Consider the following 27,496-nt stretch of genomic DNA (forward strand, 5'->3'; position numbering starts at 1 on the left):
GAGGGGAGAACTGGGGAGAAATTGGGAGTACCTTAATGGGTACCAGGTTTCTTTTGGGGGTAGTAAAAATGCTTTAAAAATGGACTGTGGTGATGGTTGCAAAACTCTGTGAATATATTAAAAACCATGGAATTGCACATTTTAAATGGGTAATTGTATGTTGTGTGAATTATACTTCAATAAAGCTGTTATAAAAAAAGGGAAAATCAAATGCTAGGACTTCTGTCTTTCATCTAAGATTTATAAAGCTGGAAAGAGAGTTGCTCTCATTCTAACAACAACAACAAAGAATAAACTACAAAATCATAACTTTTCTTGAGCTCATCACAGGGCAACCAAGTAGTGAGAAATCTAAGGAAAGACAAGAGACTCCAAGGAGAGATGAGATATCAACACTGGCTCACATATGGCACAGCACGGAAGGAAGACAGGGCTACCATACAAGTAGATAAGAAGAATTCAGTTAAAATTCTTAAAGTGGGCTTCCCTGGTGGCACAGTGGTTAAGAATCTGCCTGCCAATGCAGGGAACACAGGTTCAAGCCCTGGTCCGGGAAGATCTCACATGCCATGGAGCAACTAAGCCCGTGCACCACAACTACTGAGCCTGCGTGCCTAAAGCCCGTGCTCCACAACAAGAGAAGTCAAAACAATGAGAAGCCTGCGCACCACAACAAAGAGTAGCCCCCACTCGCCGCAACTAGAGAAAAGCCCTCATGCAGCAATGAAGACCCAATGCAGCCAAAAATTAAAAAAGAAATAAAATAAATTTATATAAAAAATTCTTAACATGTTTCTTCTTTGTTTCTTTCCCCCCTCCCTCCCTCCCTCCCTCCCTCCCTTCTCTCTCTCCGCCCCACCCCTTCTTTCTTTTTTAGCTGTGTCATGCATTATGTGGGACCTTAGTTCCCCGACCAGGGATCAAACCTGTGCCCCCTGCTTTGGAAGTGTGGAGTCTTCACCACTGGACCGCCAGGGAAGTTCCAAAATTCTTAACACATTTCTAAAGGCTGAGTGGTAACTAGCCTGAGAGGATACCAACCCAGAGACCATAGACACATGAGGTATTTGTACTTACTTTTCTCAAAGACACAGAACTGTGTACTACAAAGAGTAAAGTTTACTGTAGGTAAATGATACCTCAATAAACCCAACTTAAAAAAAAAAATCTAGTGCCAGGTAATTAGAAACAACCTAAATGCCCAGCAATACTAGATATGGTTAATAAATGATATATATTCATATGACAGATCATTATACAGCTATTGGAAACCATGTTAAAAAACCAAGAAGACTGTGGTAGTCAGGATAATGGCCCCTCAAAGATGTCAACATCCTAATCCCTGGAACCTGTGAACATGTTACCTTATATGGCAAAAGGGAATTTGCAGATGTGATTAAGTTAAGGATCTTGAGATGGGTGGATTATCCTAGATTATCCTGGTGGCCTGGTGGACTCCGATGTAATTACAAGGGTCCTTATTAGAGGAAGACAGTCAGCTAAGTACTTTCTAACTGATACGTCATTTAGTTCTCCAGAATCACCCAACCCTGAATGCTCAAATGTCAACATATTAGGCCTGACTGCAACACCACAAAACTAGTGGGCTGCCATTTGATTTATTTGGTCCTGCAAACATATCTATGGTGTTGGGCAGATGTTGCCTCCGTTAGCTGGAATCCTCTCCTTCCGCTATGAACACGACCTGTAGCCCCTGGAGAATGAGAATCAGAGTTCCAAGAAGCAGTTTCAGGTGCTGGATCCACTTTCATCACTGCTTCCATTTATTCCTAGGGAGCTGGAAAATTCCTTTGCACTCTGATAAACCAAATAACTATCCCTTTATCAAATATTTATAGAGCAGCACTATAGGGCCACAAACTGGTAAATTGAAAGGAGTGTCTAGTACAGTGGTTTTCAACATTGGTACATTAGAATCACCCAAGGAACTTAAAAAAAACGCTCATCCTATGCCAGACTATTTAAATAAGAACCTCTAGGGTACATCAACATTTTAAAATATGCTCCCCAGGGTTGAGAACTGTTGGCCTTGTGAGAAAGACAGACAAGAAATCAATGCTTACAGGAATGTGAGGCTGGAAAGACTCTAATTGAATGGATATACATTTTTTGGTACATTCTCAGTTAGGAGTTATAAGAGGCACAAATGTTATTAGATACCATTCATCACAGTTTTTATACATGCAGAGGCCAGTGCAACAGGTGTGCTTTCAGAGAAAAAAACCATCCAGGAAGTTTTATTCTACAATTGAAAGAATGATCACTCCAAAAGTGAGAAAGTTTGCCTTATCAGGCAAGGCAAACCACAGGGAAAACCATGTTACTGTGTGTTGAAGACTGGATTCTCTAGAAGTGATGATGAGACAGAATTTAGGGAGCAAGATGTTTATAAGGGATCAACACCTGAGTAAGGAAGGGGAGGAAGCAAGATTGGGTGGAGGAAAAACTGAGATGTAGGTTCTACAAAGCCTTGGCCAATCCAGCAGAGTTATGAAGCAAGTATTGCCTGTCAGAATGGCCGAGCCTTTACACCTCTTCCTCATTCAGTCACAGGATGCAGGCTGCACCAGCGAGGGCATAACCTCAGCCAATGTGATTCTGTACAGATGAGATAGATCCTGAAGTTGGTTGACAGCTAGAGGCTGTCTGTGGACTACACTCCCTATTGCTAAGTAATGAGTCCTTCCTTCAAGGGGGACCTAGGCAGCTTATCTCAATGTTTATCGTTCGGCACTATAACAATGGACACCATGGGCGAAGAGGTAATTCTTCTTCTCAGGAATTTATTCTAACCCAGGCCTCTCTCTCTCTCTCTCTCTCTCTCTCTCTCTAGGAACACAAGAAAGAAAAATTAGGACTATTTGTTGACCATATTTAAACAACAAAAGCCCTTGAAGTTTAGTAAGACAATAGGATGACTGTCCATTGTCCTTATGTTTTGGATTGAACTAGTGGTTTGTCCAAGGTCTCAGCAAAGGCATCCAGCTGAGGCAGGATGCATCCCACATGCAGCCACTGATGTTCCCTACTTCAAGGATATGTGGGGAGCAAACTGAGGTTGAAAGGAAAGGAACTATATCCTATTTGAACACCCCTCCTCCTCCCCAGATGTCTTTCAACTTCATTGTTTCTAAGAAACCTCTTGATTCAAAGCCTAGAGATTTAGGATTTTATTGGTCATCTATAATTGTATAACAAATTACCTCAAACTCAGAGGCTTAAAATAACAAACGTTTGTTATCTCAGTTTCTGGAATTGGGGAGTGGTTTAGCTTGGTGGTTCTGACTCAGGTTCTCTCATGAGGCTGCAGCCAAGCTGTTGGTCGGGACTGCAGTCATCTCAAGGCTCTACTGGAGAAGAACCTGCTTTCAACATGGCTGTTAACAGGTCTCAGAATACCTGCTTCCAAGCTCATTCATTCAACTGAGGTTGCTGGCAGTCCTCAGTTCCTAACCATATGGCTTCTCCATAGCCTACCTGAATGTCCTCATGACATGGCAGCTAGCTTTCCTTTTCCTAGAGCTGTGTCATAACGCAGCAGCTGACTTCCCCAGAGTAAGTGATTCAAGAGAGAGCAAGAGAGCATGAGTGGGCACCAAAGACAGAAGCTGCAGTCTTTTTATAACCTAATTTTGGCAGTGACATCCCATCACTTCTACCACACTCTATTCACTAGAAGCAAGTTCCTAAGTCCAGCTCATGCTCAAGGGGAGTTTTCTTCAGAGGAAATGTATCAAAGAATTTATAAATATATCTTTAAAATTACAACAAAATTAAAACAGAATAGAAAGGTTTGGAGTTCAGTTAGGTTTGTTTTTGCAATCGGGTAAGAAAGAAATAAACAATCCAACAAAAGCCATTAGCCATGTCCACTGCAGAAAGTGTTTTAATTCAGCAAGAGTAAAGACTCTCCCCAGCTGCAATACTCCCCAGCAGGCATCTACGTCTACTAAACCAGGAACGCCACTTCCCAAAAGCAAGAGCAAAGTCAAATACAGTAAATCCCCTACATGCGAACGAGTTCCATTCCAAGACCATAAAGATTTGTCATCTTTATGAAGATGACAAATTCATAAGTCCAACAAAGTTAGCCTAGGTACCCAACTAACACAATTGGCTATATAGTACTGTACTGTAATAGGTTTATAATACTTTTCACACAAATAATACATAAAAAACAAACACAAAAAACAAAGAAAGCTTTTAAAATCTTACAGTACAGTACCTTGAAAAGTATAGTAGTGCAGTACAACAGCTGGTGTACAGGGGCTGGCATCGAGTGAACAGGCAAGAAGTTACTGACTGGAGGAGGGAGAGGAGGTGGTGGTGGAGCTGAAGGATCATCAGCAACAGGAGACAGAGGGCAAGGTGCAATTTCACTCACGCCTGACGCTGATGGAATGCACGTTTGCATCTTTGAAAGTTCGAAACTTGAAGGTTCATATGTAGGGGACTTACTGTACAGAAATGTCTTCATTCACTGGACTGTATCTTTAGAAATAACACTACCCTGAATCCTCCTCACTTTAGGTCCTTAGGCTTAATCAACAAGGTAGTACATGTTTTTCTTGTTTTTAATACTTTTTAAATTGGAGGGCTTCCCTGGTGGTGCAGTGGTTGAGAGTCTGCCTGCCGATGCAGGGGACACGGGTTCGTGCCCCAGTCTGGGAGGATCCCATATGCCGTGGAGCGGCTGGGCCTGTGGGCCATGGCCGCTGAGCCTGCGCGTCCAGAGCCTGTGCTCCACAACGGGAGAGGCCACAACAGTGAGAGGCCTGTGTACCACAAAAAAAAAAAAAAGGAGGAAAATTTAAAATACAGAAAAGTACAAAGAAAAAAAAAATCATCATCCATACTTTCACGTTCCAGAATTAATTATTACTGTCTCAGCAGAGATGTTTTATTTCTTTGTTTCTGTTTTAACATAAATATCCCATTTGTTTTATGACTACCATGGCTTCTCTATCACTAAATTCTTTATTTTGATCGAATTCTTGGCTGCCTTCATTGTCAAGAAGTTTTATTTTGTTCCCCCCCACCAAGGACTCATAGGTGCCACGTTCTTGATTCCTTTCATGTTTGAGAATGTCTTCCCATTTATATTTGAATGATACCTTCACTATTAATAATATTCGTGAGGTCCACTTTCTTTTTCTGAAAACACAGATTGTGTTCCTCTGCTTTGCAATGTAGTGAAGAAACTGGGGATATGCTTAATTTTTACTCTCATATAAGTGATTAGCTTTTTGTCTCTGGACGCTTGAAGAACTCTTTTTTTTTTTTTTTTTTTTGTGGTACGCAGGCCTCTCACTGTTGTGGCCTCTCCCGTTGCGGAGCACAGGCTCCGGACGCGCAAGCTCAGCGGCCATGGCTCACGGGCCCAGCCGCTCCGTGGCATGTGGGATCTTCCTGGACCGGGGCACAAACCCATGTCCCCTGCATCGGCAGGCAGACTCTCAACCACTGCGCCACCAGGGAAGCCCTTGAAGAATTCTTTATCTAGGGATAAGTTTAGTAAGTTTACTAGGATACAACTGGCCAAATTTTCATAGAACACAATAACAATATACTCTCAAAATCTGTCGATTTTTCACTTGATTCAGAAAATTTTATTATATCTTATTTTTAATTAAAAAATTAAAATTTAAGTTAAATATGCACATAAAGAGATAAATAGTCTCTCAAGGTTTACAATGAAAAATTTCAGTCTTCCATTCCCTTTCTTTCCCATTTTCTGTCCCCCAGAAGCACACCATTTCAATTCTTTTAGTGAATCCATTTAGTATTTCTACTCATATTTCTAATAACATTCTAATATTGATATTTCTTCATTTTCCAATTCCGACATTATCTGTTGATTTCCCACTATGGAAGATGAGGATTTAGCTTCCTTTCATCACCAGCCTGCCTCCACTACATACACCTGTACTTCTTGTATTCTCTACCTTTCTAATATAATTGTTTCATTATTTTGGTTAGCTTAATAATCAATGTTTAAGTTATTATGACTTCAGCTTTAGGTATTAGCTATTAACTATGAAAGAGGAAGTTTATCTCTCTTTTCTTCCCTCATACTTCCAACAGACTAAACTTCCCTCCCATTATTCCAAAGTAATTGTATCATAATTTTGGCTAGATAGTCAGTGATTACATTATTATGCATATATAACATTAGTTACACCTGAGCCATTTAGTAACTAATGTTTTTTTTTCCTGAACGTTTTTTTTTTCTTGGCTGCGCCATGCAGCTTGCAGGATCTTAGTTCCCCGACCAGGGATGATTGAACCTGTGTCCCTTGCAGTGGAAGCTCGGAGTCCTAACCACTGGACCGCCAGGGAAGTCCCTCCTGCACATTTTTGTTCTTTGCCTTGGCATTACTTGTCTTTTCATTTCTTAGTTTTCTAGATACTTATCAATAATTCAACTTCAAATTAAGTGCTCAAAACTCCTCTCAAAATGTCGACGCACATCAAGTATTCTATCATTTTCATCAGAAGAAATACGAACATTTTGAAGAAAATTTTCTCAAATCTTCCTGACCTATTCCAATCTGGTCTGGTTGCCATCTATCCCATATACACAGGTGTTATCCTGGAATCTCCCTTCATCATTATCCTAGGGATTCTTTTTCCTATACCCTATGTCTTTCTCTTTCTAAGTGTATGCCAGGGTTTTGGTGTTCTATATCCTCTTGTAGCTTCCTGAAACAGATGCATGGAAAGCAAATGCCTGAAAGGTTCTTACTCTACTCTCATACTTGATAGTTTGACTAGATATAGATTTAAGAATTCTGAAAGCATTCTTCCCTTATTTTATAGTTTCTAGGGTTGCTGTTAAGAAATTGAAAGTTATTTTAATTCCTTTATATATGATATCCACCCTCTTCTCTGGAAGCTTGCAGAATTTTCTCTTTGGTATCAGGGCTATAACATTTCACAATGATAACTTGCTATGTTTCTTTTCATGCATTTTGCTGCACACTTTCCTTTCAGTCTAGAAACCCAGCTTCTTTCATTCTGAGAAATGTTTTTTGTAACAGTTCACTGATGATTTCTTCCCTCTTCATTTTCTCTGTTTTTTCCTTCTGGAACTCCTAATATTCAAATATTGGACCTCCTTGGCTGCTCCTTTAATCTACTTATCATTTCTCTATTTTCCATCAATTTGTTGTTTTATTCTGCTTTGTGAAAAATTTTTCCAAAAAAATTTCCTAACTTTTCTATTAAATTTTTCATTTTAATATCAGCACTACGTGTTCTCTAAATGTTCCTTTTAAAATATAGCATCCTGCTTTTGGGTTCATGAATGCAATATTCTCTCATCTCTCAATGAGGGCAAGGATTTTAGTGTGCTTTGTTCACTGCTGTGTCCCTAGCTCCTACAACAGTGGCACTCAGATGCTCAAATATTAATAATAAATGTTACCTTTTTGAAGTTTTTTTCTCTCTGCATAATTTCTGTTTCCTTCAAGTTGATTTTTTTCCTATTATTGTTTTTTTTTTCCCCACCTGTGTATTTGTTCTGGCCTCTAAATCTGGTAATCCTTGCTTTTTTTGGGTCCAACTTCTAAGACTGGCACAATAAATATGTGATTGGGAGCACTGAACATGTGGTGGACTTTGTCAACTTTGAAGTTCAATGTAGTTAGAGCCAAGAAGTATGTCATCTGCTGGGAACTCCCTGATGACTATATCTTTAGGTCTCTCCTTTTGGACTCTGCTACCACAGAGAAGAATCTTCTAATGTGCTTGTTTGACATGTGTAAGCCCGGCTGCTAGTATTTAGGAGCCAAGTGGAAGAAGGAAGGTGAAGACCTCAGAACACACATTCACTTAATCCCCACTTTCCACATGGTACCTCCAACCTCATCTATGCCTGGTGCCCCAACCCAGAGATCCTCTATTTTACCCTCTTCTGAGAATAAATCTCCAGCCTCTTACTAGAGTTGTGAGGTCTGGGGGAGGAAATCTAAGGATCTACTTTTTAGACAAACATTGAAGTAATCCTGTTTTTAGCCTCACTACTAGATGTACTTGGTGCTGTTGAATCTTAATTCTTTTGAGAGTTTTATAGTGCAAATCAGCTTGCATCTCAGCTTTCCCCACTTCTGGCTTAGCATTCAGCTTTCTCAGGTATGCTAAATTGTCCTGCTTTTCTGCTTCCCAATTTCTGGTGTTGCTATTTCCTTTTTCATTTTCTTTAGCCTTCTGGATTTACACCCTTCTAAAATCCCTTTACTGTTGTCTTAGTGGGGTTTTAGAAGTCATATTTACCCAATCCTTACAACTTTATATTAAAATCCTTAAATTAAATTGCTTTACCAAGAATCCCTTATATCTTTGAATGCATCTTTTGGTCACATGTTCAGTTCTCTATTTCAGAGACGTTAACTATATTGAATCATCTTTGTCTTTTATTTCTATTAGATTTTAATTTCAATTATTTTCATTTTCATCTAAATTACTGAAAATCTTAAACTTTTCCTCTATGAATATAATTTGATTTTCAGTGGTGTCAGTTCTGCTCTTTGCTATTTTTAAATTAATTAATTAATTCTGTAATTAAGTTATTTGGTCCTCAATTTATTTTCTTAGTTCTATAATATCTTCTTTTATCTCATTTTGTTGTTTTATCATCTCATCACTGAACTCTTATTTATGAAATTCATATTCTACTGAGTTGTTTTGCAGCGGTAGAATTGTATATTTGTAAGGAAATTCTTTCTATTCATTGAGTTATGTTTTTCTCAGGGCAGGTTTTTGGTTTTTTGCAGGGCATTTTTCTTGCTTTCATTTTTGCTATATATTTGCACAGTTGACACACTGATTCTTTTGGTCTTGTTCATGCTTGTTTTATTTATTTTGATATATTATAGATGAATTCTTATCTCTCATCCTCATGTATCTGAGACTGGCTACCATGTGAGTGCTGCTTATTTTGTATTCTGTGTACTTTTCTATGGCTTCAGGGAATGATGTGAGTGGGAGGGATGGAAAGGGTATAGGGAACTCACCAAGGTACTGTAGAGTCGTTGTCCAATTATTTCTCTTTCCTGAGATTCTGTTAAATATTCTTGTTTCATTCCACATACGTAAGGGGTTACCCCATTCCTATGGAAGGACAGTCTCCAGCTTCACATTATTTCACCTATTCATTTTTTTAGGATTACATCTTTTGTTTCTGTTAAAGAGTCAACCTCATTGTTCGTTTTCCCTGCTGCATCATTTACTCCCTATCAGTTGTTCCCATTGCTTCTCAGTCAGAAGAAGATAAATGTATAGATATGTACTCAGTTTGCTTCTTTCCAGACCTGGAGCTATTAGTGAGAATTTGCAGGGTTTCATTAACACATCAGTATGGCTTCTGGGGAGTGGTGATAGGGTGGAGTTCGGAGCCTACTGTTATTCCCTTCTGTTCCTCACCAGAATCTTGTTTCTTTCCTTGGCCACCAATTTTTAAGCTTTATTATGTTTGATTATCTTACTGTGTTTGCTACTGTTGAAATTTCTGCCATTTTTAAAATTAATTTGTTTTTCACATTTAATTAGAAACTAGTAGTAGGGAGCTCTGTGATGCAATCTGAAGCATCCACTTTAATCCACAAGTGTTTCTTTGCAAGGCTCTAATATAGAACTCTTATCCATAAGGGTAATTGGGCCAACTGAAGCTAGAGTTTAATTTCATTTTCATTAAAATATATATTCTGAAATATGTCTCCTACCTCTGTTGTGCTGGATAGCAAAACAAACAAACAAACAAACAGGAAAAAACCCACCAACCAGTAAGACATTTTTCTTTCCCAATTTACTCCTCTTACATTCATTTCATCCAGGCTCCAAACATTTATTAAGCATTCCTATGTACTGGCATCAGGCAGTAAAGCTCTGAGTATAGTGGCTTCTGAGCAAGCAGTCAATAAAATGCTGATTGAAGAAAATGTGACGAGGTTGCCTAGGTGCAGCCATTAGGATGGCCACTGTCAAAAATATAGAAAATAATAAGCTTTGATGAGGATATGAAGAAATTATATCCTCATCATGGTTGGTGTGATTGTAAAATGGAAAACAGTATGGAGGTTCCTCAAAAAAAAAAAAAAAGGAACTATCAAATAATCCAGCAATCCCACCTCTGGATATATATCCAGAAGAATTCAAAGCAGGATCTCAAAGGGATATCTGCACATCCATGTTCACTGCAGCATTATTCACAATAGCCAAGAGGTGGAAGCAACCCAAATGTCCACTGATAGATGAACAGATAGAGAAAATGTGGTGTATACACACAATGGAATTTATGCAGCCTTAAAAGGAAGGAAATTCTGACACATGATACAATGTGGATAAACCTTGAGGATATTATACTAATTAAGTGAAATAAGCCAGTGACAAAAAGACAAATAGTGCATGATTCCCTTATAAATGGTACGTCAAGTAGTCAAATTCAGAAAAACAGAAAGTCAAATGGTGGTTACCAGGGCCTGGGGAGAGCAGATAAGAGAGAGTTGTTGTTTAATGGATACAGAGCTTCAGGTTTGCAAGATGAAAAAGTTCTGGAGATCTGCTTAACAACAATGTCCACATACTTTTAACACTACTGAACTGTACACTTAAATATGGTTAAGGTGGTAAATTTTATGTTGTGTGTTTATCACAATTAAAAAAAAAAAAGAAGTTCTATAACACTGTCGGAAAGACAGTCCTGTTCCCTGTTCTCTCCACAGCTGCTCTGCCCCGCTCCTGTGCAGGATTTGATTCTACCTTGGCAGGAAAAGACACAGGGAAAAGCTAAGCTTGTGTGGTGAAGAAAAGCCTCCATTCTATCTCATGGGAAAACATTCACATACTTTTGTCAATTTCACACAGTTTAATCTAGTTTTCATTCCCTCTTTCCCATCCACTGGGTGGCTTTATTTTGTTTTAAGACAAGGAGAATTGCCAAAAAGAAAAACCCCAGGGCTTACTTCTGCAGGACGGATCCCTTAATGACCAGCTCCTCATCCAAGTCTGCTTCATTAGCCATGAAGAGCAGCCTCTTTCCTGTGCTGTCCACTCCAATGAAGTCACGCTGCTCCACTGAATCACACACAAAAAAGGAAAATCAAACAAAGCCATTTGCCCCACCTGTATGACTAAGTCAGGGAAGAGGGCACCTGCTCACATTGCTTTTAGAACCAAATACAGGAGTGAGTGCTATGTAACACATACTCACCACAGTGTTTAAAACATGGGCAGTCAAAGTTTTTTTGTATTGCTCTAAAGGATATTATTAGGTTAACTGGTGAAGCCTGAATAAAGTCTGTAGATTAAAGTATGGTACCAATGTAATTTTCTGTTTTAAGAGAGTGTGGGGTGTGGGGGAAAGATACACATTGATGTATTAAAGGCAAAGGGAATCATATCTACAATTTATTCTCATAAATAGCTCAGAAAAATAATAATTACATATATAATATGTTATATATTCATTAGATACACATGGAATATATATTATAAGAGGGAAAGCGGGAGAATACTAGAGCAAATGTTAACATTTGGGGAATCTGGGTAAAGGATATTTGCGATCTTTATACTACTCCTGTAACCTTCTGTAAATGTAAAATTGTGTCAAAAATTAAAAGTTAAGGAGGTGATGGATATGTTAATTAGTTTGATTGTGGTAATCATTTCACAACATCTACATATGATGTCAAAACATCATGTTGTATACCTTAAATACAGAATTTTTATTTGTCAAAACTAAATAAGTAGGGGACTTCCCTGGTGGCGCAGTGGTTAAGAATCCGCCTGCCAATGCAGGAGACATGGTTTCAAGCCCTGGTCTGGGAAGACCCCACATGCCGTGGAGCAACTAAGCCCATGAGCCACAACTACTAGCCCGAGTGCCACAACTACTGAAGCCTCCGTGCCTAGAGCCTGTGCTCCGCAACAAGAGAAGCCACCGCAATGAGAAGCCCGCGGACCGCAACTAAGAGTGGCCCCCACTCACTGCAACTAGAGAAAGCCCGCATGCAGCAACTAAGACTCAACACAGCGAAAAATAAAAATAATAAATAAATTTAAAAAAACTAAACCAGTATATATCAAAAAAATTAAAAGTTAAAAAAAAAAAAAGAGGGCCAGTTAAGATACTGCTTAGCCAAATTAAGTAGATGAACCACAAGCCCACTGCATGGCACAGAAAGAAATTGCAACTGTTTCTCTGTAAATAATAACCTAGGTTTGCTCACTGTGAAAATGGGAATAGCATTTAAGGGCATCCACATTTAACCAACATTAACTATATGTCTACTATGCACTAGATTTTGTGCTGTGTATGGGAGCACTGAAAGAAAATAAGGTAGATATTTACTAGATGTGGAGGGTTCTCTGGTAGACAATGATCTTATAGGATGCCATATTATTGCTGTCTTCTGTGTTAGATATTTCTTTTCCCCAACAAGATTACAAACTGTTCAAAGGCAGACTTATGATTCCTTTAGATCTCCCACAACATCTAGTGTAGTGTTGAACATTTAATAAAATCTGCTACTAACATCCATACAGTATCTATTTATAGCTTACAAAAACATTTTCACATAGAGGCAGCATAGCATAACGATTAAGAAGAGAGCCTCTGAAGCTAGACCACCTGGGTATGAATCCCACTTATTAGTTGTATCTCTTTGAGCAAGATAATAAACTTCCATTCCTCAGTTTCACCTGTAAAATGGGGATAATAGTGCCTACGCCTACCTCACAGGATTTTTAGGAGAACTAAATGAGTTAATATTTGTAAAGCACTATTTAGTGCTATTAACTAAAACATTAAATAAAATGTTTAAGTTTAAAAAATTAAACAAAATACATGCTCTCATTTGATCTTCACAAAAATCAAATAAAGCAATGATTTAATACCTATTTGAAAGGGAGAAACTAAAAGGTGAGCTCTAGGAAAAATGGTATCTCTAAAGATGAATTTTTCTACCTCCTATTGACAGACAATGGCTACTATACAACTGAACATGCTTCCCTGTTGGCTGCAGCTGCCTATATACCTAAAACCAAATGCTTTACTCAAGTGTATAATGTGTTTAGCTCAGGTTCTTGAAAGCATCCATTCCTTCAGATGGTCTCTGGTTATCTCATAGGCAGTGTTTTAATCTGAATAGGGAGAAACTATCATAAAAAATTACATGTTGTTTTTTTCTAATTACCAAGATAAGTGAACACCAAAGAAGGAAGGGTAAATAATGCCAATTTGAAGGTAAGTTTTACAGAGAATTTCAATTGAAACTAAATTTTGCAGAGAATTTCAAATGTCACACAGCAACTCTGACATATATCAATTCATCCATTACATGGAAACTTGAGAATATAACAAAGTCTGCAAAGCTCTGATTACGAGCCAACATTTTAAAAGGAAATAACACAGAGATGTTATTTTTGGATATATTTGGAGTGCTTACCCTATCCAACTCCTTAGGCCCACAAAAAACCTTGAATTACTGAATGTCCTGGGAGCAATAATTTCCAACAAGTCAATTTTTCAGCTATGTTGCACTTCAGTCACATTTCCCTCACTCTCAGGCCCCCCTCCTTGTATTTACTTCTTTGTAGCTACCATAGTAACTGGGACCTCAGAATATGATACAAATTATAGAAACGTGGACAGGTTTCTTTCTGTTCTGCTTTAACAAAGTGAATTCCACTTGGGAAGCAGAGCAAGAACATTAGAATGTCCATCCTAAGAGAAAGATTACACAAATGAGGTTAAGAAGGCAGTTAAAACTATGAACTTCCATCTTAAAAAATTCTGTCATAATCAACTATTCATATATTTTTCCAGTTGTTTTTTACTTCTCTGTCTCCTCTACAGTCATTTACTTATTCATTCATTCATTCAACTAATAAATATATTTGTGCACCACCCCAGTGACAGGCATTATGTTTGGAGTGGGGAATTCCATCTCATTTTATGAGGCCAGCATGATTCTGATGCTAAAACCAAACAAAGATATGACAAAGGAAAAACACAGGCAAAATAAAACATTAGCAAATCAAAACTAACAGTCTATGTAGTAGATTTAAAAGGGTTACAAATTTGTTGTAGCTTTGCCCATCAAGATATAGGGTCGAGAATGTAAGATGGTAGCCACTGTGGAAAACAGTATGGTGGTTCTTCAAAAAATTAAAAACAGTATTACCATATGATCCAACAATTCCACTTCTGGGTATATAACCAAAATAACTGAAAGCAAGGTCTTGACGAGATATTTTTACACCCATGTCCTTAGCAACATTACTCAAAATAGCTAAACTGTAGAAGCAACCCAAATGTCCATCTATGAATTAAACAGATAAGCAAAATGTGGTATATACACATAAGAGAATATTATTCAGCCTTAAAAAGGAAGGAAATCCTGAAATACGCTACAACATAGATAAACCTTGAGGACACTATACTAAGGGAAACAAACCAGTGACAAAAAGACAAATACTATATGATTCTACTTACATAAGGTACTGAAAGTACCCAAAATCATACAGACAAAAAACAGATGGTATTTGCCAGGGGCTGGGAGGAGGGGGAAATGGGGATTTATATTTAATGGTTATAAAGTTTCAGTTTTACAAGATGAGAAGAGTTATGGAGATGGGTGCACAAAATTATAAATGTATTTATTACCACTGAACTATGTTTAAAAAGAGATGGTAAATTTTGTTATGTGTTTTTTACCACAACAAAAAAATTTGAAGAAAAAAAAAGTGCCCCCAGGAAAAAAAAAAAGAAGTAAGGTTAGTAAGGTTAATTCCCTATCCTTTATATCTAGGCTGGCCTAGCGACTAGCTTTGACTAACAGGAGTGCGGAGGAAATGACACGTGTGAGTTCTGAGTTTAGGTCTCAAGAGACCTTGTAGCTTCTTTCTTATTCTCTTAGAACCTGCTGCTGCTGCTGCCATGTGAACAAGTCTGGGCTAGCCTCCTGTATGATAAGAGACTAAAAGGAAAGAGAAACTCAGCTGTCACAGCTAAGGCCCTAGACATACTAGTGAGTTCAGCTGTGGCAGGCTGGCTCTAAGAATGATAACTGCTTCCTGGCCTGCACACCCTTCTGTATCCCCTCCCCTTGAGTATGGGCTGGCCTGGCTACTTGCTTCTACCAACAAAAAGTGGCAAAAGTAATCAGATGTTACTTTTGTGATTAGGTTACATAAGTTCATAACTTATGTGCTGCTAGAAGATTCTCACCCTTTCTCCTTGGAGAAAGGAGAGTCTATTTAATAAATGGAGGAAGGAAAAAGAGACATCTATATGGAAAACAAGATTAAACTGGATGCCAACCTCACACCATATACAAGACACAATTCTATTTGGATAAAGGAATTATGTGTCAAGCATAAATCTTTAAAATTCTTATTAGAAAATATGTTAAGGACTTCCCTGGTGGCACAGTGGTTAAGAATCCACCTGCCAATGCAGGGGACATGGGTTCGAGCCCTGGTCCGGGAAGATCCCACATGCTGTGGAGCAGCTAAGCCCACGTGCCACAACTATGGAGGCCTCCGCTCTAGAGCCCGCAAGCCACAATTACTGAGCCCACGTGCCACAACTACTGAAGCCTGTGCACCTAGAGCCCATGCTCTGAAACAAGAGAAGCCACTGCAGTGAGAAGCCCATGCACCACAACAAAGACCCAATGCAGCCAAAAATAAATAAATAAATAATTAATTAATTAATTAAAAATAAAGAAAAAAGAAAACATAAGTTAACTTTGTTCAGAACTTGCAGTAGGGAGTTCAAGACACAAAAGATGCTTTTAAAATTTTGGTAAATTTGATTATATTAAAGTTAAGAATTTTTGTTCATAAGACGTTTTAAAGAAAGTGAGAGGGGCTTCCCTGGTGGCGCAGTGGTTGGGAGTCCGCCTGCCGATGCAGGGGACGTGGGTTCGTGCCCCGGTCCGGGAGGATCCCACATGCCGCGGAGCGGCTGGGCCCGTGAGCCATGGCCGCTGAGCCTGCGCATCCGGAGCCTGTGCTCCACAATGGGAGAGGCCACAACAGTGAGAGGCCCGCGTACTGCAAAAAAAATTTTCCCCTTTTCTTTTGGGAAACTATATTTGCAGTATATCCAACTGACAAATGAGTGGTAAGAAACAAATCAGTAAGAAATGTGCAAATAACTCATTGAAAACTAGGCAAAATATATAAACAGGCATTTCACAGAAGAGAAAATAAATACGACCAGTGAACAAATACTCAACCTCGAGAGACCAAGGGAATGTACACAAAGATCACAATGAGATAAGATACCATTTTACTTCTGCTCAACTGACGCAAAGAATCTGACAACGCCGAGTGCTGGAGAGTAGATGGAGCAATGAATTCTTTTAAATCTCTGGTAGTTGAGGAAACTGATATAACCACTTTGGAAAAGAGTAAAACTGTTTACCATTACCCCTAAAATTGAACATTCATATATTCTATGACCCAGCAATTCTATTAAGAAACTCTTACATGTGCCCATTAAACAATATGTACATAAATGTTCATAACAGCATTGGTGACAATAGCAAAAATTTGGAATCAATCTAAACCCCCATTGCTTGAAAAGTGAATAAATAAACTGTAGTGTACTTATACAGTGCAATTTTGTATAGCACTCAAAATGAAGAAACTGTAGCTGCCCGTAATATAATATTGGAAAAAGTAAGTCCCACTAGACTACATCCATCATGCTATCTTTTTAAATAAAATTAGAAGCAACTAAAAAATATATCAGGACTTCCCTGGTGGCACAGTGGTTAAGAATCCGCCTGCCAGTGCAGGGGACACAGTTCAATCCCTGGTCCAGGAAGACCCCACATGCCACAGAGCAACTAAGCCCATGCGCCACAGCTACTGAGCCTGTGCTCTAGAGCCTGTGAGCCACAACTACTGAGCTGGTGTGCCACAAATACTAAAGCCCACGTGCCTAGAGCTCGTACTCTGCAACAAGAGAAACCACTGCAATGAGAAGTCCGTGCACCACAACAAAGAGTATAGCCCCTGCTCGCTGTAACTAGAGAAAGCCTGCACACAGCAACAAGGACCCAATGCAGCCAAAAATAAATAAATAAAAAATTTAAAATACATACATATCAATATATATTTTTAGAATACATAAAGCTGAGATAAAGGAAAGCCAAAACAAGATAAATAAGATTCAGTAAGGTGTTGATAATTACCTTAGATGGGGACAATAGTGAGTTGGGAGGGGGTAAGATCACATTGGTAGACGTTTTAAAGTTTGAGTTGAGTGGTGGGTTAAAAAAAAAAAAAAAAAGATTAGTATTTTCATTTTCTTTGGATATATACCCAGGGGTGGAACTGGTGAATCATATGGTAGTTTTATTTTTAGCTTTCTGAGGAACCTCCATGCTGTTTTCCACAGTGGCTACACCAGTTTACATTCCCACCAGCAGTGTACAAAGTTTCCCCTTTCTTCACAGCCTTGCTAACGCTTGTTATTTGTGATGACAGCCACTCTGATAGATGTGAGGTAACATCTCATTGTGGTTTTGATTTGCATTTCTCAAAAGATACATGCACCCCAATGCTCATAGCAGTATTATTTATAACAGCTAAGATACGGAAGCAACCTAAGTGTCCATCAAATGAATAGATAAAGAAGATGTAGTATATATATATATATATATATATATATATGTATATGCACACACACACACAATGGAATACTAATCAGCCACAAAAAAGAATGAAAATTTTGCCATTTGTAACAACATGGAGGGACCTGGAAGGTATTATGCTTACTTAGTGAACTAAGTCAGATGAGAAAGACAAACACTGTATGTTACCACTTACATGTGGAACTTAAAAAATAAAACAAAAAAGAAAATATAACAAAAAAGAAATAGACTAACAGATATAGACAACAAACTAGTGGTTACCAGTGGGGAGAGGGAAGGTGGAGGGGCAAGATAGGGGTAGGGGATTAAGAAGTACGAAGAACTATGTATAAAATAAGTAAGCTGAAAGGATATATTGTACAGCACATGGAATATAGCCAATATTTTAAAATAACTATAAATGGAGTATAATCTTTAAAAATTGTGAATCACCATGTTGTATGCTTGAAACTTATATAATATTGTAAACCAACTATACCTCACTGAAAATAAAACAGGCAAACAAAATAGAGAATTACAGTTGAAGAGAACATGAAACGTATTAATAAAATTTCACTTAATTTTTTTTAAAGGTAATTAATCTGAGAAAAAATTTTTAGAACTGAGGACTTGAATTTTCAGATTGAAAGGCCCATTAGCATCCAACACAGGGGATGACATTAAACTATACTAAGGCATATCAATGTGAAATTTTAGAAGTTTAGAAATAATAAGATCCTATAAGCTTCTAGAAAGGAAAAAAAATGGTCTCATACAAAAAGAATCAAGAATCACAATGGTGTTGGATTTAATAGAAAAGCTAAAAGATAGTGAAATAATACTTTCAAAATTTTGAGGGGACAGGATTTCCAAGGGAAGTTTATACCCAGCCGCCCCCCGCAAAAAAAGTGGATATAAACTAAGAAAGAGGAAAATATGAGGTTCAAGATATGAGAGTGAAGGGTGAACCTAAAATGACAGTTACACAGCAGAGCAACTAGTCCAGAATCTAGGAGAGAGATCTTTAAGAATTTGAAATTGAGGGAAACAGTGTGTTGGAAAGTAATGAGAGGAAATTCACACAACTGGGGTTAAGGCTGAATTAGTAATAAATACATAGAAAACAAAGCAAATGAAAAAACGAGACAATTTTTAGGAAAATAAAAGGAAGAAAGAGAAAAGTAACGACATACTACAGGTTCAGCTGTGAATACCATTTACACATTCAAAATAATGTAAATATCAAATATTCAGTTAATCAACACTACAATATAAGTAACTATATTAGGAAGCTGAGGAGACTGGAAGTTTGCATATGTATGGTGGGGGCAGAAGGTGTGGTAAAATAGAACTAAATCTTTCACTTTCATAGTAGGAAGTAAATAGATAATTCCAAAAACTAAAAATATCAAGACATAACAAACAAAAGCATGTTATTTGAGATGTGGGGTTAAATGTGAAAAAAAATTAGCTAAAAATGTTGAAAGTGGCCGCCTCTGAGTGAGGTGAGGAGAGACAAGATGGGGGTTGCTATTTATTATAATATACCTTGGAGAATTACATCACTTTTAAAATTATGGGCATATAAAACATTGATAGAAATTAAAACTAAATTAAAGAAAAAAAGAAGTAGAAAGCCCAGGCTATGGAGTTAGAAGGCACGGGTTCAAGTTCTGATTCTACCACTTAGCACTGATGTAATATTGAACAACTATCCACAAAGCGCTATTAGGCCATAGATGGATATAAAAGTTGGTGAATAACAAAACTACCTAGCCCCATTCATTGGATTTTACCTTATGAGCAAATCTTGATTATTTATGCTTCTCATATAGGACTTAGCACAGATTTTATACATAGTATGTCCTAAATTCAATGACTACATCAAAATTTAATGCATTTGTTAGTCAGGGATCTGATTTCATACCAACTACCCAATCTGTACCTAAGTAAATTGCTCAACTCCTTTTTTTCAAATATCATGTCTTTAAAACATATTTCCCTGTAACTAAGGCATTAAACTGTTCCCTGTATTTTGTACATGCTCCTATTATTGTACTTGTCACATTGTGATACACAATTTCTAGCATATTTGAATTTACTTCTGTATACTGTTTCCTCAATCACAAGAATTTCAGTTTTGAGTATGCAGGGATTTCAAGTCACTTCTGTTGGATATAATTAGGGAAAAAAAGGGGGAGGGGGCAGTGAGAATAAGATTGAGAAGAGAAAAAAGATAAGTAGAAGCCTAAGCAGGAATAGAAGGTTTTTGCTTTTTTTTTTTTTTTTTTTTGCAGTAGAGCTTTGAGAAAAATCAAGGAAGCTGAAGCAAAAGAAATATAGGCTCAGAACTGCCTGCCAGCATTTGTTAATACAGAGGGAGCTAAGCTGATTGAGAGGTGACAACCAAGTGACAGCTTTCACTTGTGAGATTCTGAAGCACTTTGATATATACTAATTCTAGTCTGAACCAAAGCTGTATATAACTCTGAGAACTAGGAAGGAGTTTGAGAAATACTACAGTGAACTGGATACATTAAAAAACAATTTCCTAGAACTTTTTCCATTTCATATATCCCAAGAGACATGGTGGAACTATGGAGATAATAGTCAATAATTTGTGTCATAAAATCATAGTAGCATTAAACATTTGCACACAGGAATGTCCAGGGAAAGAAAAGCCCCTTAGTAAACATGTTAATCTGTAATTAAGCAAAATAAACACACTATGTTCTCACTGAAATTGAGAAAGAAGGAAATCCTGGATTTTCTAACAAGCAAGGGATGGTAAGTGGAAATTAATTATCTTTACACAACTGGTTGGTTGAATCCATATTGCGAAACCCGGATACGAAGGGCCAACTATAGTGTCAAGTAGCAGATCACATGCTTTACAAACATCTCATTTAATTCTCACACAAAAATCCCCAAAGGATTCAGTCTCATTTTACAGCTAAAGATAATGAAGTTCAGGTCAGTTAGACAATTTGTCCAAGACCACACAGTTTTTGAGTGTTGAAGCCCACACAGTCTGAACTCCAGAACCTGTGCTTTTAACAACCATGCTACAGCAGTAGCTGTTTAATTTAAAAATCTTGAAAACATTTCTAAACACAAATTAATAGGCAATGGGAATTCCCCGTCCAGTGTTTAGGACTACATGCTTCCATTGCAGGGGGCACGGGTTCAATCCCTGGTCGGGGAACTAAGATCCCACAAGCTGCGTGGTGTGGCAAAAAAAAAGAAAAGAAAAGAAAAAAAAAATTAATAGGCAATGTAGTGTCAGTGTGCTAAACCTATATTGCTGAAACTTGGGCTCTTATAATACCCACTCATGAATCTAACTACAGCTCAGACTCAAATTTTTAGGATTTAAACATCTAGGGCTTGAATTTACTTTCTCTTACCTCGGGGGCAAAAAGAACTACCTTTATAGGCAGGCCCTTCAACCCATTCAGTAATATCTACTTACTGGTCACCACCGGCCATAACTGAGCCAGACGCTGGGGATAAAGTGAACAAACTGGACATGACCCCTATTCTCACGGAGCTTATGGCCCAGTAGAGGAGAGAGTAAGTAAGAGAGTAGGGCTGCCATACGTAGGCAAACAAGGGGCTATAATTTCATATTAGAGGGTCAAGGAAGACCTCTCTCAGCAAATAACTTGAAGGCTAAGCTGGATTTAGAGTGCATGTGTTGTGGGTAAGGGGAGAGCATTTCTGGTAGAGAACATCATGTGTAAAGGCTTGTAGTAGGAAAAAAAAAAAAACAGTCCAAAAAATCCAAACATAAGTTTGATCCTGCCCTCCTCAGTAGCTACAGCTCCTACAAATCTGAGAAGGAAGTGGCAACAGGGCGAACGATGGTTCCTGACACATCTAGCCATTAGGCATTCTCCAATAAGCCAGTAAGAACACAGTTTGGGAAACTTAGACCTAAGGGATCTAGACTATATTGAACAGTATCTGAGAATGAGAGAACTGCAGGCTGTTCTGGCACGTAAGAGCAGCCAAGAGGCAGGCCAAATACACAATGAGAAATTTAGGATTCTTTTAAAAAAATGCTTATCACTGAAATGCATAGCATTCCATGGTAAGAATTTAAAACTCAGTCATTTAGGTGAAACTTAGCCGTCAAACATAACAAAATACAGATATTGAGAGGAGTTCAAAATTTCATGTTAAGAATGAAAAATCTTTCTATACGCAAATCTGATTATGACATTTTCTTGTTTAAAATTCCTCAAACAACTCCCCACTGTTTTGGGGATAAAGTTCAAACTCTTTAGTCTAATCCCTGTATTCTCTCCAGTACCATTTCCTGCTTCCCTGACCTCCATACTCACACTATAACCATACAGCAAGTTACCAGTATACATCATACCTTTTCAAAGAGAATAGAAGAGCCAACATAAAGTAACTTCCACTAACCACGTTGTGACAACTTAAGCATCAAAACATTTTAAACTGAATAGATAGATAATAGTTACAGTTAATTTAAAATAAAATTGTGAAAAGCTACACATTTATAATGATACTTAAGAGATAAAGGCTAATGTGTAACATAATAAAAAGTTATAATACCAAGAAGAGTAACTATAGTAGGGTATTTGATTTTCTAAAATTGTTATAAGTAGAGGAGTATGAAAAAAAGAAAACATTAATATTTGTAAAATATACATATGTTTATAAAGTCTGGATACACAGTTGTTTTTATCTGTATAGGCAGAAAAGGCTGAATACAGGGAATTGTAAGCAAACCAGACCTCACAGAAGTAGAAACTATGTCAAGAACAAAAGGACTGATCCACATGAGAAGCATACATAATAACAAGGTAGAAAGAGGATTCAACAATTGATCTGCACCAGTGATTGCTTTAGCACAAAAAGCAACTAGAAAGAAGTTTCAATGCTATAATCCAAAATTACAAGTTAACCAAATGCCCTGAAGAAGAGAGCTAAAAGTACAAACTACATTACTCAAATCCTAGGAATGAACATTCTAGGTGGCTCTATTAATAATAGTCAGATACTAATAAGCCATACATAGCTTCTAATAATTGCAACAGACTGCGTCAATATATAATGACAGGACAATGGGTTACATAATTCTGACTAAGAAAAACCTAAAGAACACATCATTCCAGGGAAAAACTCCAGGGAAAAAATACATCATTCCAGGAAAAACTAAAGCCTATATAAAAAGTATGATCTAACACAGCTTTTTGGTCATAAGTTCAGTTTTGTTTTTTTTTAGTATTTATTCGGTTGCACCAGGTCTTGGTTGCAGCATGTAGAGTCCTTAGTTGCTGCTCGCTGGCTCCTTAGTTGTGGCATGTGGGATCTTTAGTTGTGGCATGCGAACTCTTAGTTGTGGCATGCATGTGGGATCTAGCTCCCTGACCAGGGATCGAACCCGGGCCCCCTGCATTGGGAGCGCAGACTCTTAACCACTGTGCCACCAGGGAAGTCCCATGAGTTCAGTTATTAAAAGTAGCCCAGTCATAGAATCAGTGACTCAGGTTTGAAATACTGTGGGAAAAGCAATCATGAACTATGCCTTAACTAAAAATCAATAACAAGTCAGTAAGCCAAATTCTATAACCCTGGCTGGACTAGAGTATTATTCCTTTTCTTTTTGGTCTGGTAAGATTACTATAACCCTCTGAAGATTAAAAAAAAAATAACCCACTACTAGAATTCTAGGAAATATCAAGATAAGTATGTTGTAATCCTAAGAAGACAAAGCATGGTTAATGACTATTTTGTTTATTGGCTGTTCAGGGTGATTGGTGTATTCAGAAGAATCAACCATACTAAATTTGTAATAATAATTTTAATTGCTTAAAGATATCTAATTTAATTTGTAATCAAATTTTAGTTATTTTTTAAACATTGATTTTAAATTAGATTTTTTGGTTTCTTAGTATATGTATTCAATTATTTGAGTTTTAAACACAATGCAAACAGTTCTGAGTGCTCCTCTCTGCAGACAAAAGCCTCTTGGATGATACAGAATCTAATCAATAGTTATAAGCCTCTTCAGGGCTTCCCTGGTGGCACAGTGGTTGAGAGTCTGCCTGCCGATGCAGGGGATACGGGTTCATACCCCGGTCCGGGAAAATCCCACATGCCGCGGAGCAGCTGGGCGCGTGAGCCATGGCTGCTGAGCCTGCGCGTCTGGAGCCTGTGCTCCGCAACGGGAGAGGCCACAACAGTGAGAGGGCCACGTACCACAAAAAAAAAAAAAAAAATAGTTATAAGCCTCTTCAAATCAGGGACTGTGTCTTATTTGACTTTATGTCATCAACCTCTAGCACAGTAGAGTCAGTTCTCAATAAATGTTTCTTAAGTGAAAGCATGAATGATAATAATAATTATAAGAACCCAACAAACAAATAAATCAAACTCTAGTCTCCTTACCTGCTTTTTTTCCCCCCTTTTGACCTGGAACTGGTTCTAAGCCATCTTGACCTTTTCTCATTAACATGGCAAGTGATGCATCATGAGCTCTGAACAGGTCCACTACCTCATGTAAGGCAACATCTGTTATCAGATCACAGCTCAGGACCAGTACATCTGTCTGTCAAATGGAGAAGGGGAAAAGTCAATATCACAAAGGACAATGGATCACACAAATCATCACAGGATAAACTTACAATGTCTTCAAAGAACACAAACTGCACACTTGCCCTCAAACCTTTTTTATAGCAGTAGCACAGGTAAAATAAATGGGGTCATTCTAATTGAGCTGTGTTGGGGGAGGGTCTGGAATTCCTACCTCCCCTTTGTGTACGCCTTACTGCTGCTGTCCCTGAGGCACCTCTGGAATCCTGGGCTCTAATGTACAGAGTATGAAAACCACCACATTGTCTATTTCTGTGAGTATGGAGTTAATGATCTTAAATTTATACATCCCTTTACAGTTCAAAAAGCACCTTGGCAAAGTTTGATGATTCAATATCGTTATGAAATACTTTATTTTAAAGCAGTCACTTTGATTGGAAGATTAGGATTGATACATATACATTATTGATACTATGTATAAAATAGATAACTAATGAGAACATACTGTATAGCACAGGGAACTCTACTTAATGCAATGTGGTGACCTAAATGGGAAGGAAATCCAAAAAAGAGGGGATATATGTATATGTATAGCTGATTCATTTTACTGTACAGTAGAAACTAACACAACATTGTAATGCAACTATACTCCCATAAAAATTAATTTAAAAAAACTTAAAGTCACTTTTCTACAATACTAGGAAATAAATAACACATGAATATATTATAATGTGCCCTTCTTTGGGAAATCAGTCTAGCTAATAAACAATTATAATACAACCTCAGGTATGTATAAAAGCACTCATTTAATCCTCATAACAGTACAGGTTCTGCTATTTTAAAAAGTCTGAAAAACACTGGAGTAAATTATTCCAGATTTAAGAATAAAGTAAATATCTACATGGAAACTTCTGTAAGTAGCTCCAACTTTTCTAAGATTTTAATTTAAAATCAAGATTCCTGGGCTTCCCTGGTGGCACAGTGGTTGAGAGTCTGCCTGCCGATGCAGGGGACACGGGTTCGTGCCCTGGTCCGGGAAGATCCCACATGCCGCGGAGTGGCTGGGCCCGTGAGCCATGGCCGCTGAGCCTGCGTGTCCGGAGGCTGTGCTCCGCAACGGGAGAGGCCACAACAGTGAGAGGCCCGCATTACCACAAAAAAACAAAAAACAAAAAATCAAGATTCCTGCTTTGGGGGAAAATATAGATAATTTCAACTTACATTCTAGGAAAGCAAAGAATCATACTTGCTCAGGAAGTGACTCAACCATCAGAATGCCTTATCTTACTGCCTGCAATTTCTTATGCCGAATACAGAATCTGTACCAGAACCGTCATTTCTTTTTCTACATATAACTCATTATTTATAGCTTAAACAATTCCTTTTGAAGGCCTCTTAAGTTTAAGAAGTTCAAATTTGGATTTTTTTCTACTCTTCTACTTAAAGCTCTCTTAATTTTTTCTGGATCTTAACTGAGCTAAAAAAAAAAAAAGTTCCTATAAACATCTTCTTCTTAGGAAAAAAAAATTCCTTAAGTCTGCAGCTCAACCATCCAGGAACTGTCAAACATTAACAGATCAGCCCACATACATGCAAGCTAAGGAAGAAATAGCTTGCAGAATCCTACTTCTTGTTAACAATGCTTAGAAGGGAGGAAGTATGGACCATTTACTAAAGACATGTCACTTACAGCAGTACAGAAGTTGCCCCATTTCTTTATAATGAAAATGACAGTTTGTTGAAGAAAAAAAATCCTTTCTATTTTTCTAAGTTTCTTTAATAAGATGACTGATTTCTGCAAGCTGACTGTTCCACAATAAATTTAATTATTAAGTGTACTCCAGAGTGAAGAAAACGACCCCAATGCTGATGCCTCTCAAGTGGTGACAATGTTGTCTTGGAATATAAATGCTGTTATCATTCAATATCTGCAAAAAATAAATCTGTCAGCATAGTGAAGGTCAAACAAGTCCTGCATAATTGTGAACAGTCTGCAGCCTCATTTACCTCTTTGCTTTTAGACGACTTTTTGCTAAGCTGAATGCAAAATCCCCAAGGAGCACAAGGAACAGAGCCCTCCCCTGTGTCTGGTTGCCATCTGTTCTCAGCGTGAGAAGAAAGGCTTCAGTCTGAAAGGGCAGGGCCTTGGATACAGATGGATGTGCTATTCCATCAGGCCCTCTTCCTGCCTCTGCTCCCAGAGAATGCACCACTCTCACTGAGACCAAACACATTCCTGTCATCTCTGCAACTCCACTTCCAAAGGAAGGTCTCTGCTGACAAACTGTAGTTTGTTTCCAAAGCTAGAAATCCTGGAAGAAGAAACTAAAGTCTAAAAGGAAAATGAAATCATCCTTTCATCTTCGTAATGCTATCTATTTTTCTTTACATTTTAATAAAAGTTGTAACAGGAAGAAAATAAATGACTATTGTTTTTATTTTTATTCTAAAAATGCAAAGCCCACTCTAGAAATGCAAATGTTCTACTAACTGGAGCCCAGAGAAAGAAAGTGGAAAAACTGTTAAGAGCCAGAAGTATTTCTGATCATGTGTGATCACAAACCATGAATAAACATAGACTGTTTGGACTGTGAAGCAACTGTATATCTTAACTTGATAGTTCCTGGGACACACCAACCCTCAGCTGCCTTGTGTTTTGGGCGACCAGTTCTTTTCTAACACCACAGTATGCCTCATCTTCTGCAGAGACCAACTGGTATCTCCACAGACCTCCCTATTCACTATTCTAACAGTCCTCAGTGGGCTTTATCCCAAGCCTGCTCCTCTAGAGGAACCAGGGCAATGTCAAGGGCAAAAAGCACAGCTCTAAAGGACAGCAAATGTGTGCATTTTCCACCAAGTGGAAACATACAAGGTCTTCAAGGGAAAGTAGAAGATAGCACTTTAGTATTCAAGATACCCAGGAATTCAAAATTCAAACTGCTGCCAATTAGTCTTGGCTAAAGTAGACAAATAAAGTTTAGAAAACCCAATTACCAAGCCATGGCAAAGTCCAGAAATCTGTCATTATAAGCACATTTTCAATCAAGCCAAAACCATTGAGTAAAACTAGAAGAAAAAAACAAAACCGGATGTATGTGTGTGTGGTGGTAATGGTGGGGTAGGAGGTAGGGGGAGCTATGGGGACTAGCCTCTTTTCTTTTCCTGGAAGCTGTTCCATGACAGATTGTTATAAATAACACAATCTGGCAAACAATTTCCTACAGAAAGGAGAAAGAAAAACACACTTACTCCCCTGG

The 27,496-nt window shown here is 38.0% G+C and overlaps 1 protein-coding gene across 2 annotated transcripts in view; it reads right to left on the reverse strand.

Annotated features, from left to right (window-relative positions):
• The window catches only part of EIF2B3 (eukaryotic translation initiation factor 2B subunit gamma), a 148,276-nt gene that overhangs the window by 69,123 nt on the left and 51,657 nt on the right, over positions 1-27,496 (reverse strand). For both annotated transcript variants that reach the window (XM_082613349.1, XM_082613348.1), the window contains exons 4-5: positions 24,093-24,252; positions 10,983-11,094 (exon numbers count right to left, since the gene is read on the reverse strand). In XM_082613349.1, the coding sequence (XP_082469475.1) occupies positions 10,983-11,094; positions 24,093-24,252 (272 nt within the window). The remainder of the gene's footprint in view (positions 1-10,982; positions 11,095-24,092; positions 24,253-27,496) is intronic.

Source organism: Mesoplodon mirus (genome assembly GCF_964341445.2).
Source record: "Mesoplodon mirus genome assembly, chromosome: 3".
Classification (NCBI taxonomy): Eukaryota; Metazoa; Chordata; class Mammalia; order Artiodactyla; family Ziphiidae; genus Mesoplodon; species Mesoplodon mirus.